The sequence below is a fragment of the Sorex araneus genome, chromosome 4 (genome assembly GCF_027595985.1).
Source record: "Sorex araneus isolate mSorAra2 chromosome 4, mSorAra2.pri, whole genome shotgun sequence".
Classification (NCBI taxonomy): domain Eukaryota; kingdom Metazoa; phylum Chordata; class Mammalia; order Eulipotyphla; family Soricidae; genus Sorex; species Sorex araneus.
Genome location: NC_073305.1, coordinates 138,273,596 through 138,290,060, shown reverse-complemented (window position 1 = coordinate 138,290,060; position 16,465 = coordinate 138,273,596). Strand labels below are relative to the sequence as shown.

General features: G+C 42.0%; 1 protein-coding gene across 1 annotated transcript; it reads right to left on the bottom strand.

Annotated features, from left to right (window-relative positions):
* Positions 1-1,022: 1,022 nt before the first annotated feature.
* On the bottom strand, positions 1,023-1,853 carry RFPL4B (ret finger protein like 4B). The gene has a single exon (XM_055136726.1). It carries the CDS (start codon positions 1,851-1,853, stop codon positions 1,023-1,025), a length of 831 nt encoding a protein of 276 aa, XP_054992701.1.
* Positions 1,854-16,465: the final 14,612 nt, after the last annotated feature.

Sequence of the window (16,465 nt, the reverse complement as noted above, 5' to 3'; positions counted from 1 at the left end):
TGAGCCAGGAGTGACCCTGTGCATCACCGGGTGTGACCCAAAAAGCAAAAAAAAAAAAACAGATTTCTGAACACTTTCCATCCCAGCAAAGCTCCTCTCTCTGCCAATCTGATAAGCACTGATAAGCAGTTGACTTGCTATGCAAGATGATTCCTAGACAGGAGTCATAATACAAGCAGGTAAAGTGCTTGCCTTGCACATACCCAACCCAGATTTGGTCCTTGACACTCCTGGGCACCCCTGAACAGCACCAGGAGTGATCTCTGAGAAAAGTGGTGAGCTCTGAGCACTGCTGGGTGTGCTCCCTTCAGAAAAGAAAACAGAACCAAATCAGTAAAAAATATGTAAACAAAATAAGCAAAACACAGCTCTAGGTGTGAAAGGGTTCCATTGTGAGCATAAGAATGAGCAAATTGTGATGTAAAGAACGGCAGCAAAAATTTCAGATTGTTTGTGATAGAACCAAACAGAACAAAAAACAACAAATGTTCTATGAATTTAATTTTAATAACATGTAAATTTCTATTACTTAAAAAGGTAAGATCACGGGCTGAAGAAATAATACACAGAGTACTATATTTGCCTTGCAGGCAATCAACCTGGGTTTGACCCCTGGCACCTCATATGGTCTGCCAACTTCACCAAGAGTGATTCCTGAGCACAGAGCTAGGAGTAAAACCTGAGCACTGCTGGGTGTGGCTCTCAAACAAAGTAATAAGTAAATAAATATCCATAGCAACCTGGAAAACAATTTTTTAGTGAATATATGACAGCAGTGGTTGCTTTGCCAGAAGATGTTCTCACATCTCAGAACATCCCACAGTGACTTGGTCTTCCAAAGTCACTTCCTATCTTTGTAACTAACTTCAAGTTCAGAATCTGAGAAATCTGACATTCTCTGATTGAGGCTATGGGCACCTTTTGTGCCTCTTGTCCCTATCATAGCACTTTTACAATTACGCAATAGAGTTATTACTGAATTGCACGAAGGATGATTCTTATCCTTTATCTTTCCAAATGGTTCAAGGTAAAGCCTCAACTTCTCTTGGACAGATGGTCAAAGGAGCACCCAGATCGCTTCCTTCTCCAGGCATCTCAGGACAGAAGAATGGACGCAATGGCTCTGAACAGGAGACCTGACTGAATGAACAGATAAGGATATTACTCCTGACATCAAAAAAGCTGATTTCTTCCATTTCAACATCTAGAAAAATCCCAACATGGATTAAGTCAGGACTTGCAGAAACACTGATGTCTCGGTTAGAACTGGTGTAGGTTTCTTCATTCTTGGTGATGATCCAGAAGCCACACTCTGAAGAAAGTGTCTTTCTGTTTCTGTTTACTGAACCCACGCACACCCCCAGGGACCACCCCTTCCCCTGTCCGACTTCTACCTCCCAGTAATGGCAGCCAGTAGAAAAAGATGCTGCACCCAGGACGCAGGGCAAGCGGGTAAACCTCTGGGGATTTTTCATCCCTGTTTGACGGATCTTCCCACACCGGACACTTTTTAGGTCATCAGAAAGGACAAGAAGGGAGTTGGCGGAAGCTGCATCCAGCTTCAGGTCCTCTGGGGAACTTGGGAGTTCACTTCTCTTGATGTGCAATTTTCTCTCCAGAAAGGGACAATGTTGTTTGACGAGAACCGTTAACATTGTAATTTGCCTTTCCTCTACTGCTGGTCCCCTATTGAATGTTCTACAGAAGGGGCAGGGTACTGCACCGTCCTCATTAGCCTCACATTTATTCCAACAAGCAGAGCAAAATGTGTGTCCGCAGACGGTAGAAAGGGGATTGGAAAATATTTCCAAACAAATGGAACAAGTTGCCTGTTTCTGCAGACGATGGGCCATAATGTCTGAAAGTCAGTCCTTGGTAACTAACGGAGATGAAAATGGTCCTTGGCTGGCTTCTGGAAATAATCACAAACCTTCAGCATACAGTAATCAAGATGCTCTTCAGTAATCAAGATGCACCTAAATCCAACACAAAAATATGAATATAAATCTTTCTGTCCCTAAGTCACCAAAGAATCACAGTAAAAGGGTCTCTGAAACTTTATCAGGTACTATCCAAAATTAGTTGATTATAAGATAAGGACTGTGGGAACTGTCTTTTAAGGTAAATGAACTTACCTTGTCAAGGCTTTCAGGTGAATGAAGTTTTTTGTCCTTTGACCTCAACTTGATTCTCTGAGAACTGAAGTCAACCAGGTCTTTCTTAGTATAGTCTAGAAATGTAGTTTTCACCCCTAGCATATGTTCCTTGGTGCTTCCTCTTCAGCTCAAGAAGTAAACCTATTCACAAAACAAACAAAACAAAATTCAGTCATATTTTCCATCAGCACATGGTTCCCTGAAGAGGACTCCGAGGAGCAAGGTTCCCCACCCCTGCAAAGCTGGGGGTAGCCTCTGAGCACCAGAAACTCCTCCTTCCACACCACTTAAATAAAAGAATAGAATATCTCCATCTAAATCCTTAACATATGTGCATGCATGAGGATCTCTTTCCCAGTACTACACCTACTACGCCTATCTCAGAATCCAGGACCACTGGGTATAGCCCTGATGGTCCCCAACACCACACCTGGCTCAAGCTCTGAACTGTCAAGGGCGTAGGCAAATATCTCAGGGAATTGTCCTTCAGACATCACCACTAGCACCCATAGGAGGTCCAAAGTTTTTTTTTATTTTTGCTTTTTGGGTCACACCCTGCGATGCACAGGGGTTACTCCTGGCTCATGTTGCAGTAACTCAGAAATTACTCCTGGTGGTGCTCGGGGGACCATATGGGATGTTGGGAATCATACTCAGTTGGCCACATGCAAGGCAAACACCCTACCTGCTGTGCTATTTCCCCAGCCCCGCAAAGTTTTTATAAAAACAGAAATGTATTCAAGATCCCCTGAGTACCATCAGGTACGATACCTGAGCACAGAGCCAGGAGTAAGCCCTGAGCATAGCAGGGTGTGGCTCTGCCCTCCACCCCCTCAAAGAACAAGAGAAAACAAAAGAAACCAAAGATGTGGAGACCTGCAGGAGTGGTTCAGTGGTAGAACCCTTGCCTTGCATATCTGAAGCCCTGGGGTTCATCCTGGTGCAAGTGAAAACAAAAAGCACAGAACAAAAACCTCTACTTGCAAAAAGCAACATGTTTACATACAAATAGTGAAGTTTGGGCTGGAGAAACATTGCAAGTGGGTAGGGTGATTATTTTGCAGAGAGGCAACTGGGGTTAAATTCCCCCAACATCCCATCTAATCCTGGAGTAAAACCAGGAATGACCCCTGAACACAGAGTAAGGGATAAAACCAGAGCACAGATGAGTGTGGCCCCCAAACAAAATCCTGTTAAAAGAGAGAACTTGAGAGAGGATTAGTCCAGACAAGGATCACTTAATTAGACTTAAAGACTTTCACTGAGTTCCAATTTTCATCCTTGCCCACATACACCCATCCTCCACAGCTCACATGAGAAGTTTCCCCTGATATCTCTGGATTTTTACAGAGCCTGGAGCAAGGATTCACTTATAATCTGGCCATAATCCAATATAGATTATCTAAATTCACATGTGTGAGTAAAATTTAATGAATAGAATAATCGTCTTATGTGTTTTACCAGAAATCAAAGCATAGGCAAAGTAAGTGCTCTGCTGTAGAGTTACACCCCAGACTTGAACAATTTCCTTTCACTTAATAAACTGAAAATTTTGCCACTTCTCACCATTTTATTGCAATGCCGGCTACATAGCCTTCACCAAGCTTTTTCCTGATTGCTATCTTCCATTTGTGTAAGTAAGGAAGATAGAAATGTACCTCAAACTTCCTTTCAATTTATTTGGGAAATGTTTAGGTGTTTTGGGATTGATTCCAAGGTTTCATATATATATGAATTATATATTTTACCATTGGACTACACTGGAGCAATAGCACAGCGAGTAGGGCTTTTGCCTTGCACGTGGCCAACTCGGGTTTAATTCCTCGTCTCTCTCAGAGAGCCCGGCAAGCTACCCATGGCGTAGTTGATATGCCAAAAACAGTAACAGCAAGTCTCACAATGGAGACGTTACTGGTGCCCCCGGAGCAAATCGATGGACAGTGGATGACAGTTGTACAGTGCTATCATTGGACTACATACCTGACTTTCAAAGTTATTTAATCTTTTTAAATTTTGGGGGGCGGTGTGGTTGGGGCAGTACTAAGGGCTTACTCCTTGCTCTGCACTCAGGGATCACTATTGGCAGATTCAGAGGACCTTAGGATGCTGGTGGTTGAACCCAGGACACTTGCTGATTTAAAATGCCCTATCAACTGTACTACCTTTCAGCCTCTAAACTTCTTTCTTTATCTAAGATCCTTCACATGTTTGTATTTGACTGAGGCTCCCCAAAAGCTTTTTGTTTATGACATATTTACCACATTTGTAGCACAGTAGCACTGTCATCCAGTTGCTCATCGATTTGCTCAAGTGAGCACCAGTAACATCTCCATTATGAGACTTGTTACTATTTTTGGCATATTGAATATGCCACGGGTAGCTTGCCAGGCTCTGCCGTTGAGGGTGAGATACTCTCGGTAGCTTGCCAGGTTCTTCAAGAGGTACAGAGGAACTGAACCCGGTAGTATTAAAAATTAAAAATAAAAACCCACAACAGGGGCTGGAGCGATAGCACAGCGGGTAGGGCGTTTGCCTTGCACGTGGCCGACCCCGGTTCTAATCCCAGCATCCCATATGGTCCCCTGAGCACCGCCAGGGGTAATTCCTGAGTGAAGAGCCAGGAGTAACCCCTGTGCATCGCCGGGTGTGACCCAAAAACCAAAAAAAAAAAAAAAAAAAACCCACAACACAATTTTAAAAAAATGAACAGAAGTTTTGAGTAGATGTTTCTCCAAAAGAGGATATTCAGATAGTCTATAAATACATGAATATAAAAGTATTAACCAAAGACATGCAAATTATTATCACAAAAAGATAGCACTTCACACTTGTGAGAGTGACAAAGTAAGCATTCACAATTGCTAGAGATAGAGAAAAAGGATCTCTACTCCACTGTTGGTGGACACAGAAGCTAGCGAATCATTTTAGAAAACTATGGAACTTTCTTAAGAAGCTGAAGAGAGATCCGGCAATTTTACTTGGGAGTATCCACCCAAAGAATACAAAAACATTTACACAAAAAATTATATCCACCCTGATATTTACAACAGCATTGTTTACAATAGTTAAAATATGAAGGGTACTAAAGTATGAACAGACAAAACAAAATAAAAAGACAAACTGTGAACATTAATATTGTCATTATGGTTGCCTAAGGGGAGCGGAGGGTATAAAAGAATTAAGCTTATAAGTATATTTATTTAGGACATTTAGAAATAAAGTTAGGACCAGAGAGATAGAACAGAAGTTAAGGCATTTTTCTTGCATGTGGCGAATCCCAGGAGTAAACCCTGAATATAGTGAAGTGTGACCAAGCCCTCCCCTCTCAAAAAAAAAAAAAATTAAAATGGAGGAGTTCTAATATGACAAGAAAATAGCACGTTATAATTTTCTCAAAAAATTAACTGAAAAAGTATGTTTGCTTGTTTGGGGCTGGGGGTGGGGGTTGCTATACCCAGAAGCGGTCAGAGATTACTCTTGACTCTGCTTAGGGGTCACTCTTGATGTGCCTTAGAGAAACCTTTTGTGGAGCCAGGAATTGAAACCAGGCTGTCATGTGTAAGGCAAGCATACTACCATTGTATTATTTTCCTATCCCTGAAAAAGTAATTTAAAGAATTATCTCATTTCAGGGCATGAAGATATAGCTCAATGGTCTGAGTGCTTGTTTTGCATGAGAAAATGTGGGTTTGATACCCAGTACCACATGGTTTCTTGAGCAAAGTAGTCACCAAGTACCTCTGGGTATAGCACAAAAATTAAAAAGAAAAAAATATCATTTTAATAACAAACCAGGAAACATACAGAACAAGATAGAAAAAGACCTCAACAGAAATCACTATTAGAAAAATCAGGCATCAATTTTATATATCTCATACAAATGATATCTCTTCATCTCATTTTGATCAATCCAGTTGCCTGGATTTTTGCTTTTATGGCTAAATCCAGCATTTGTATCAGGGGTGTCTCCTCCCAGGTGTGGTGGGGAGCAGACCCAAGCCTCCAGCATACAAAGCACATGCTCATCCTGGAGTTTTAAAGATTGAAAATTTTTAGTGTTGAAAATAGAGAAGTGAATAGCAGAGCTGGAGCTGGAGCTTTGCTGGAGCGATAGCACAGCAGGTAGAGCGTTCACCTTGCACGTGGCTGACCCGGATTCAATTCCTCTGTCCCTCTTGGAAAGCCCGGCAAGCTACCAAGAGTATCTCGCGCACATGGTAGAGCCTGGCAAGCTCCCCATGGTGTATTCGATATGCCGAAAACAGTAACAAGTCTCACAATGGAGACATTACTGGTGCCCACCCTAGCAAATCGATAAGCAATGGAATGATAGTTATATAATATATACATATATATATTATATGAGAGAGAGAGAGAGAGAGAGAGAGAGAGAGAGAGAGAGAGCGCAAAAAATGTACACCAAGCAGGAAAAGGCACAGAACTGTGGACTTACCCAGAGGTCCAGAACTTAGTGGGATGTTGAGAAGAAAAGGACTCGCTTGGTCTTTCAAGGCTGGATTCTGCAACTGTGTGTGATAGCTGGAACTTTGAGCAGACTTTTACCATTATATCTAGGGTTCCTCCCTACATGCCTTCAGGGCTAAGGCTTCCAAATCCAAGCCCTGGGCTATATTCCCTACCCATAGGGAGGGCTTGCGGCTATGTGGGTTCCAACTGAGCAAAGAAAGTTGCCTGAACCTTGGAAATGTAGAGATCTCTAGGGCATAAACTAGCACCTTCATGGAGAAGAAAAGGATCCACAGTCCACACAGATCCAAGGCTGTGATCTGTGGCTATACAAAAGTCCCAGAAATTCCAGAGGACATGGCATGACAGGAGAGGAGTCACTTCCTTAGGCAGTGTCTGATGAGCAACCACCAGATACAATAAGCCACCCAGTAGCTCTACCAGAGAGGGAGAGGTGATAAAACTTAAAACTTAAAACCCCTCCCCAATTCTTTGGGAAGTCTATCACTAGAGTATGCCACCAAGGAGATGGATATCATGTCTTACATCAATGAATCTCTGGGTTCAGACAGTTTGGTCACAAGAGGAGAGAGTATAGCAGAGGGTTTCATATCCAAATTGTTCCTCCCAACCAGAGCAAGGATTGAGGGAATCCTGAAGAGATTGATCTCTCTCCCTACCCACCCCACCCTACCACCCCTCCTATACACAGTATATGGAAAAACAAAACAAATGTTCAAACAAATGTTCATAGCATCATTATTCACAGCAGCCAAAACATGAAATTATCCGAAGTGCTCATTGGCAAAAGGCTTGCTAAAGAATTCCACTCTGGGGGACTGGAGAGATAGTACAGAGCTGACAAGGTGCCAGTCTTGCACACTGATGTGAGATTGTTTCCAGGCTTACTAAACGGTCCCCTGCACCCCCCCCCCCAGGAGTAATCTCTGAGTGCAGAGCCAGGTGTAAAGCCCTGAGCAATACTGAGTGTGGCTCAAAAACAAACAAAACCCATTCTACATCTTGAAAAAGATGAGATTGTTGAGCTGGAGTGATTGTAAAACAGGTAAGGTACTTGCCTTCTGAGCTGGCAGCTGAGCAGGGTTCCAGCCTTGACATCCCATAGATGCCCCCCTAGATGGTTTCCCATCCCCTGAACACAGAGCCAGGCATGGCTGCTAAGCGTGGCTGCCTGGTGTGACTCAAAAACAAACAAAACAAAGCAAAAAAGATAAAATTGTGCCATTTGGGACAAAATGAGTGGATCTTGAGATTTCGTGCTAAGCAAACTAAGAAGTGAAAGATAATTATCAAGTGGTTCCATTCACATGTGAAATATAAATTACTAAAGCAAACAAACTGTCATGAAATTTCAAAACTAACTCCTAGACTCAATTAAAAGAAAAGAAAAGTGGGTGATTACCAAGGGCAATGGGACGGAACAGAATAAAAAGATGAATATGGAAGGAACAGAGGGCTCTATTTTTTATATCTTATTTCTTTGTTTATTTTATTTATTTTTTTATTTTGGTTCTGGGAACCAAACCAGACCTGACATCAGGCAAGTGCTCTACTGCTAAACTGCTTCCCTGATGCAAGAAGAATCTTTGGGGTTTGTGATGTTGCTGGAATTTTAACAGTGAGTGCAGTGAGTTCTATTTACATATAGAAGTATTAAATTATAAATTATACCCCTAAGATTCTGTTTTTTATGGGGGGAGGGACAGGAGAAGGATTTGGGGGCAGGGAGTTTCACACATGACAGTTCTCAGGGATTATATATATTATATATATAACATATATATAATATATATGTTATATGTGTGTGTGTGTGTGTGTGTGTGTGTGGTGCCAGAGTTTGAAGCAGAGTTAACTGCTCACAAGCTAACACCTTACCCCCTATATTCCTCCCACCCAGTCTACTCTTAACACTCCACTGTAGATTAAATCAATGAAAAATCAGTTTAAAAAGAAGGTAAAAAATTGTTAAAAAGAAAACTCCGGGGAACCAGAGAGATAGTACAGTAATCAAGGTACTTGCCTTGCATGAGTCTGATCCAAGTTTTATCCCTGGCATCTGGTACAATCCCTGAGCACTGCCAGGAATGAAGTCTAAGCACAATGCCAGGAATAAGTCCTGAACTCCGCTGAGTATGGACCAAAAACAATCAAAATGAAAAGGAGAAGAAAAAAACCAAAAGGAGGGTGTAGAGGGGAGAAGAGGGCAGGGATCGAGGTGTAAAGTGGGAAGGGCAGAGGGAACAGTAGGGGGAGGGGATGGAGTTGTCTTTTTTTTCTAAAAAAAAATCTAGGGGGCTGGAGCAATAGCACAGCGGGTAGGGCGTTTGCCTTGCATGTGGCCAACCCGGGTTTGATTCCCAGCATCCCATATGGTCCCCTGAGCACAGCCAGGGGTATTTCCTGAGTGCAGAGCCAGGAGTAACCCCTGTGCATCTCCGGGTGTGACCCAAAAAGCAAAAAAAAAAAAAAAGTCTAGTAAAATTGTTGCTAAACAACAATAAATAATTTCTTATATTTGTCTTTCTTCTTTCCAGGTTGTCAAGATTTGATTTAGAGTTTAGGAGCATTTATCTAACTTCCCTCCTCTTCTTTCAGTCTGTAGAAAGCCAACCTTTCGGCTGAATGCCCACACCCACAACCACAGTTATGCCAGTATTCTGTTAGCTTTTGACCAGATGCACAAGTTCTGAGTGTGTGACATATTCTTTCTGTCCACCTGGATTACTTTACGGATCTTGCTAGTATCTTGGAACCATGGAGACTTTACCAACTTTAGCAAGTAGTCATGGGGTAGATCTTACCCTTCAGTAGAATTTCTTAGAGAGGGGGGAAGAGGAAGATGTGAGTGATGGAGTGGGAGGGGGGGGTCTTACTGCACACATATGAGCCTGAATTGAAAGATTTGATGATTGGCTGCAGTCTAAGGCATAAAGGGATTGGGTTTGGTTGTCTGGTGACAGTCTGGCAAGGGGCTTGACCTTAAAGGGGAGATTGAACTATGCACAAACAAAATCAGGGTCAGGGATAATTAGACACTATAGTTATATATTTGCATGTTTCCCCTATTGTGTCATATTAATGGGCATATTATTTTTGTTTCCTCCGAATTGATTTCTTTGTCAAAAACTATTGAGAAAAATTTAAATTATTTTGTCTTCACAGATATGTTCCTATCTATATCAGAATCAGCAACAAATTTACTTATCTACAGCAAATTATTAGTTAAAAACTAGAGTTGAAGCTGGAATGTCTATGTAGTTAGGTTTCAATGGCCTTAGGCTACCCCTGCTATCCCCAGACTCCCGTCCTTCAGCCAGAGACTTAAGCAGAAGTCAGAAACAAAGATGAGTCCTTGTAGATCCTTGAGATAATGCAGGACACTTGCATAGGAAGGACACTTGCCTTGTGTGCTGCTGACTTAGCTTCAATCCCTGACACTCCATATGAACCCCTGAGCACCACCAGGCCAGGAGTGATCCCTGAGTACAGACTCAGAAGCGATTTCTGGAACTGACACTGTTTTCAGATTGTCCATATAGGTCCTTCGATGTTTAAGAGCTACTGAATTATTTTGTATGTTGAATGTTTGAGTCCAATAAAATATTTTCCACCAAATTCTCTGACATTGATTCAATGTTATTAATTATTGAATAGAAACTGCAAATTTCTTGAAAGGACAAGAACTTCACCCCGGGGCTGGAGCGATAGCACAGCGGGTAGGGCGTTTGCCTTGCACTCGGTTGACCCGGGTTCTAATCCCAGCATCCCATATGGTCCCCTGAGCACCGCCAGGGGTAATTCCTGAGTGCAGAGCCAGGAGTAACCCCTGTGCATCGCCGGGTGTGACCCAAAAACCAAAAAAAAAAAAAGAAGAAGAACAACTTCACCCCCCTGTCTGGGGTCCAGTCTGGGTTTTATTACCCTCTAAAGATCAGATACTACTCTGGGTTAAGAAACAAGGCAGAGGGACTAAAGTGATAGTACAGTCGGTAGGGCATTTGCCTTGCACGCAGCTGACCCGGGTTTGATTCCCAGCATCCCATATGGTTCCCTGAGCACCACCAGGCATAATTCCTGAGTGCAGAGACAGGAGTGCAGAGACAGGAGTGTGCATCGCCGGGTGTGACCCAAAAAGCAAAAAAAAAAAAAAAAAAAAAAAGAAAGAAAGAAAAGAAACAAGGCAGAGATCCATTCATAGTAACTCCCTCCTACACCAATTCATCCTTTTTGATGACTGCTAAAAATAATTTCTATCTCAATTAAAGCCCTACCATGTCTTCCTGCCCCAGCCATTCTCTTCAGCTTCAACCTCTGATATCCAGACACAAAGTCTATTTCATCCCTTCTTATGCTTAGAACAGGTTGATTCTCTATGATGGGGAGTAGTCTCAGTCAGCCACTAGCTCTAGCTCCTCTCCCACCAGGTAGAGCTTCAGATCTTCAAGAGTGTTCCACAAATTAGGCTAGAAACCTCCCTACTATAGAGCCCCTTAGGAGAGAGTATATGTCCTTCATGTAAATTATTAGTAAATAATGAGTGTTTTTCATAACTAACAACGAAACATTTGTATACACATTAATATTATCACTTTATTAATTTATAAAACATATAACTCTGGGGAACCTACAGATGAGTCCCTGGGTAGCTTATAATCACAAGCAGAATATACCAGGACTTAGCCTCTTGAGTTTTCATCATCACGGATAGACAAATATAACAGTGAACTCTCGCCCGCCAGGGCCGGGGCTCCGCTCCGGCCGGCCGGGTTTTCGGCCCGGGTGCCCATGTCTGCAGAGCCGGTGGATGTGGAACAAGCAGGAACCAGAGACAGCTTTAGGAATTGGGGTTCCAGCAAATGCTTGCACCCATGTATGGAGACTGTGAACTAAGCTTTTGCCCCACGCCGGCTAATGGAGGAAATAACCTTCCTTCTTGGTCTCTCTCCCCTCCGGGAGACGGCGTGGTGTCCGACATTTTGTGGTTCCGTTGAGAAGGTATGAACTTTTGGCGGGAGGAAAAAAAAAAAAAATGTGTGCTTTGAACTTGATACAGCCGCGGGATACAGGGCCAGCCCCCGCCAGGGCCGGGGCTTTGCTCCGGCCAGCCGGGTTTTCGGCCCGGGTGCCCATGTCTCTGCAGAGCCGGTGGATGTGGAACGAGTGGGAACCAGAGACAGCTTTAGGAATTGGGGTTCCAGCATCTGGCAGAATTTTCCCTGGACTTTATACAGAAATCCAAAACCTTAACATTTATAATTGTCAGCAATTATAATTTATAATTGTCAGACTTAACATTTATAATTGTCAGCAATGTGAAACGGTTCCTTTTGAACAGGTCTGACTTGGGGGGGAAACTCCAAATAATAACAGTAAGTTTTTGTTGAAATATTGAAGGTTTTTAATGTAGCAGACAGCTCTCTGGACTGTGAACTAAGCAAAAGCCCCATGCTGGCCGACACGGCGTGGTGTACACTATACTATGAGGCGCTGGAAGGAGGATGAGGGGGATAAAGGAAAAAAAAAAGGGAAAAGGAAAAAGGGAAAGAGAGAGAGAGAGAGAGAGAGAGAGAAAGAGAGAGAGAGAGAGAGAGAGAGAGAGAGAGAGAGAGAGAGAGAGAGAGTTGTGTACTTGTAGCAGTGGGGCTACATATCTCTTCATTTCCAGCAATGAAAAACTAACTATCAAATGTAGTAGGTCTGTCTCTCTTGCTTGGAAACTCTAACAACTATAGTGAATTTTGTGTTGAATTATGGAATGTAATCAAGGTAAAGAAAAAATGAAGTGAAATTCATTAGTTATACAGTAGGGGGTAGGGGGTGGGGGCGGGGGGTATACTGGGGTTTCTGGTGGTGGAGTATGGGCACTGGTGAAGGGATAGGTGTTTGAATATTGTATAACTGACATATAAACCTGCGAACTTTGTAACTTTCCACATGGTGATTTAATAAAAAGTTTAAAAAAAATATAGTGAACTCTCAAAAACACGTTTATTCTGTTTAGTTGGGGTTGTCTTATTATTTGAAGTCATGTTATGTTTTGGCTTATTATAAACTGCCTTATCACCAATGGGATCACAAGGAACCCAGGCATGCCAGACCTGGGGCTGAGATCTCCAAGCCTGCTCAGATCGGGACTGGGCTTCCCTCTACCCAGACCCCCCATTTTCCAGTAGCTTGGCAGTCACACCAAAAACTGCCCCCCAGCACTATGTAATCCCATCAACAGCCAAGATCCAGAGACTATATAAAGCAAAGCACCTGGAAGAAAGCAACGCAGAATCTCCTACCTCTATGCCAGACTTTCTTCACTGGAGCCCCTTGGAAAGGGGTGGGTTAAGTTTCCCTCCCCACCCCAAACAGAGTCCAGGCAGCCAAAAACCTCCAGAACCCAGCCACAGCCACACTCAAGGCCACTCTCCACACACTTGGACAAGCCTCACGCATGAAGGAACCGGCAGAGGAACCCAGGCATATGGGACTCAGAGCTGAGATCTCCAAACCTGCTAGGATTGGGACTTGGGTCTCCTCCACCCAGACCCGCCAATTTCCAGTGGTTTGGCAGTCACACCCAGAAACTGCCCTGGGCTCCATGTAGGCCAAGATCCAGGGATTATATAAAGCAAAGCTCCCAGCTGCTTTGCTGCCACAACCTCTTATCCTTGAGCCCACTGATGTGCCTAAAGCAGCACACTTGTGTTTGGTTTTAACATACTTGCTTGTATTCTCTGACATACATTCTCTGTCCCTCTCGGAGAGTCTGGCAAGCTACTGAGTGTATCCACCCCACACGGAAGAGCCTGGCAAGCTCCCCATGGCTTATATGCCAAATGCAGTAACAATAACAGGTCTCATTCCCTTGACCCTGGAAAAACCTCCAATCATTGGCAAAGATGAGTAAAGAGAGGCTGCTAAAATTTCAGGGCTGGGACAAATGGAGGCATTACTGGTTCCCACTCTAGCACATCGATGAACAATGGGATGACAGTCATACAGTGATACAGTGATCATCACCAATCTTTTAATCTTGGTGCAATACTAAACTTTTCTATATCATCTCTCTCTAGTTGTCTTTCACAGGAGACAGAAATAAAATTTTTTTGGAGGTGAAAGAGCCACATCTGATAGTGCTCAAAGCTTAGTCCTGCTCTGCACTCAGTAATTACTTCTGATGGGGCTTGGGGAACCACATGGGATGCAGGGACTGAACCCAGGTCAGTCACATGCAAGGCAGTGCCCTACCTACTATACTATTGCTCTAGGACCAGAAATAAATTTCTGATTTAAATTAATTTCAATTTTATGTTTCTATTACAATTGAAGTTCATTTAAACACAGATACTAACCTAACTTTTAGCTTCTGGAACCATGAATCCTTGTTACCTGGATAGTCACAGTAATTTACCAGACTTCATCAGGGGATCTGAAAACCCTGAATTCCATCTAGATCAACAACCATTTCATTGCATATTGTTAATCATTTTCACCCAACTGAAGAGATGAGTTTGACTCTTTGGATCGTCTGTGCTTTTAAAAGTCCTTTTCCATACTTTTTAGCCTGACAATTAGCTTTGGTTTTGTTTTGCTACAACTCTATTAATGAGTTTCTTTGCATGGTGTTAATGCAAAACAAGACATGGTAATAAGTAATTAGCAAAATCAACAGAGGATGACCTATGCGTTAAATTTCTCAATTAACTATTATCTAAACGCAACATACCATATAAACAGCATGCAATCTTTTGTCACACATTCAAATAAATGAATCAAAAGTACTAGCCTCTTTCAGAAGAGCCAGTAACACCTCAAATCTTATACTCATACAGTTATTGAGGGACCATTGTCTTTAAGATACTTTGTTAAATATAAAGATCTAAAATGAAGGAAGGACGCAAAGCTATTTTACATCACAATGAAGAGAAGTAAGATAAATATGGAAGAAGATGAATAATATGACATAGACCAACACATCTGTGGTATGAAATGGATGGGTGATACCACAAATATTTTTTAAATCACATCTATATAGAGATAATGAAAGACCATATTTTGGTAGATATCATTTTTTTCAGATATTATTTTTGAAAATAGCATCAAAGACACTTGAAAATTATTTCAACAAATCTATCCTATGTGAATGAGAGGAGTTAATGGCGGTATAGTTTTAATTTCCTAGCCAAGCCCTCTTCTCACCCAAACGCAAGTCTAATTATTCATGACTATCCACAAGAGGTATCCAGCAAGTTATCATGTGTTAATGCTACATAGAAAATTTATTTATTGATTCATGTATTCCTACGACAATAATGCACTACAAATTATGTACAATAATGTGCTACCTTAGCCTCTGTAACCCATGCCCCCACTTTTGGAAAGATACATATGTATAGTTCCTGCCTCAACTGAACTTACAATCTAATGAATAAGGGACTTATATAGATAAACTGAAAAATAGAATTTATTCTATAAATACTGTGATAGGGAAAGTACTTGATACTCAGAGAATATCTTATAAAAGTGTTGGCATTAGAGAAATTGTATTTAAATTGATGCTTAATGCATGGGAAGAAAGTGCCCAGAGGTAACTCTCGGAAGAATCTTTGTTTTTGTTTTGTTTTGTTTTGTTTTGCTTTGCTTTGTTTTGTTTTGTTTTGTTTTGGGGAGGACCACTCTAACTATAACAGATGGAGAAATGGGTTGGTTAAAGATAGATAGACAGAACTCAGTTAATGAGTTAATAGGTAGGAATGTGTACACCATAGTGATTTTTCAAAGTTTTGAGGAGGACAAATCAATAACAGTGTTATTGTATGAAGGAAGAAGAGATGAAAAGTGAATATGAGATTTCTAGCTCAGATGTAGACATGGATACGGGGGTATTAATCACTGATCAGGGACAAACACCAAAAGTAAATTTGTGAAGGAAATGATACATGAAATTGCAGTCTTAGAGAGATGACTGAAAGGCACCCTGGTGTCTCCATAGATGTGAGCTAGTTACTATCTGAAGTTTGAAAGAATCTTAGCTACAGACATGGTTATGAAAGGAATTTGCATAGAAACAGAAGTGGAATTGTAGTGGAGAGAGGGAAGTCATTGATATTGCTCATGAAAGCTACGTTAGCCTGAGAAAGGGAGGGTCAGTGTAGAAGTCTGAGAAACACTTTAACTTTAATGGGTGAAGTAATCTACCAAAGAGGTAGTCACAAACACTAACATGAAGAAGACCCCTGCGACCAGTTACACAATTTTGAACTCCAAATGTCTCTAAGTTCAAAGGTCTTTGCACTCCCAAGGTTCAGTGGATCTCTAAGAATCCCTAGCAATTCCTTCTTTTTTTTTTTTCTTTTTGGGTCACACCCGGCAATGCACAGGGGTTACTCCTGGCTCTGCACTCAGGAATTACTCCTGGCTGTGCTCAGGGGATCATATGGGATGCTGGGATTCAAATCCGGGTTGGCTGCCTGCAAGGCAAATGCCCTACACCTGTGCTATCGCTTCAGTCCCCCAATTTGTTCTAACTGGATCTTGGATGCCAACAAAGACAAGAAAAAAATCGAAGATAAGAGTTCCACCAGACTGTGAAATTAGATAGTTTGGAATTGAAATGAACAAAGAGATTTGGAAAAGCAAATATGAAGTAGCAAAATTATCCAAGGTGAGAAAGGCATCACTGTCACTGTCATCACTGTCATCCCATTGCTCATCGATTTGCTCGAGCGGGCACCAGTACCATCTCTCATTGTGAGACTTATTGTTACTGTTTTTGGCATATCAAATACACCACGGGTAGCTTGCCAGGCTATGCCGTGCGGGCGCAATAC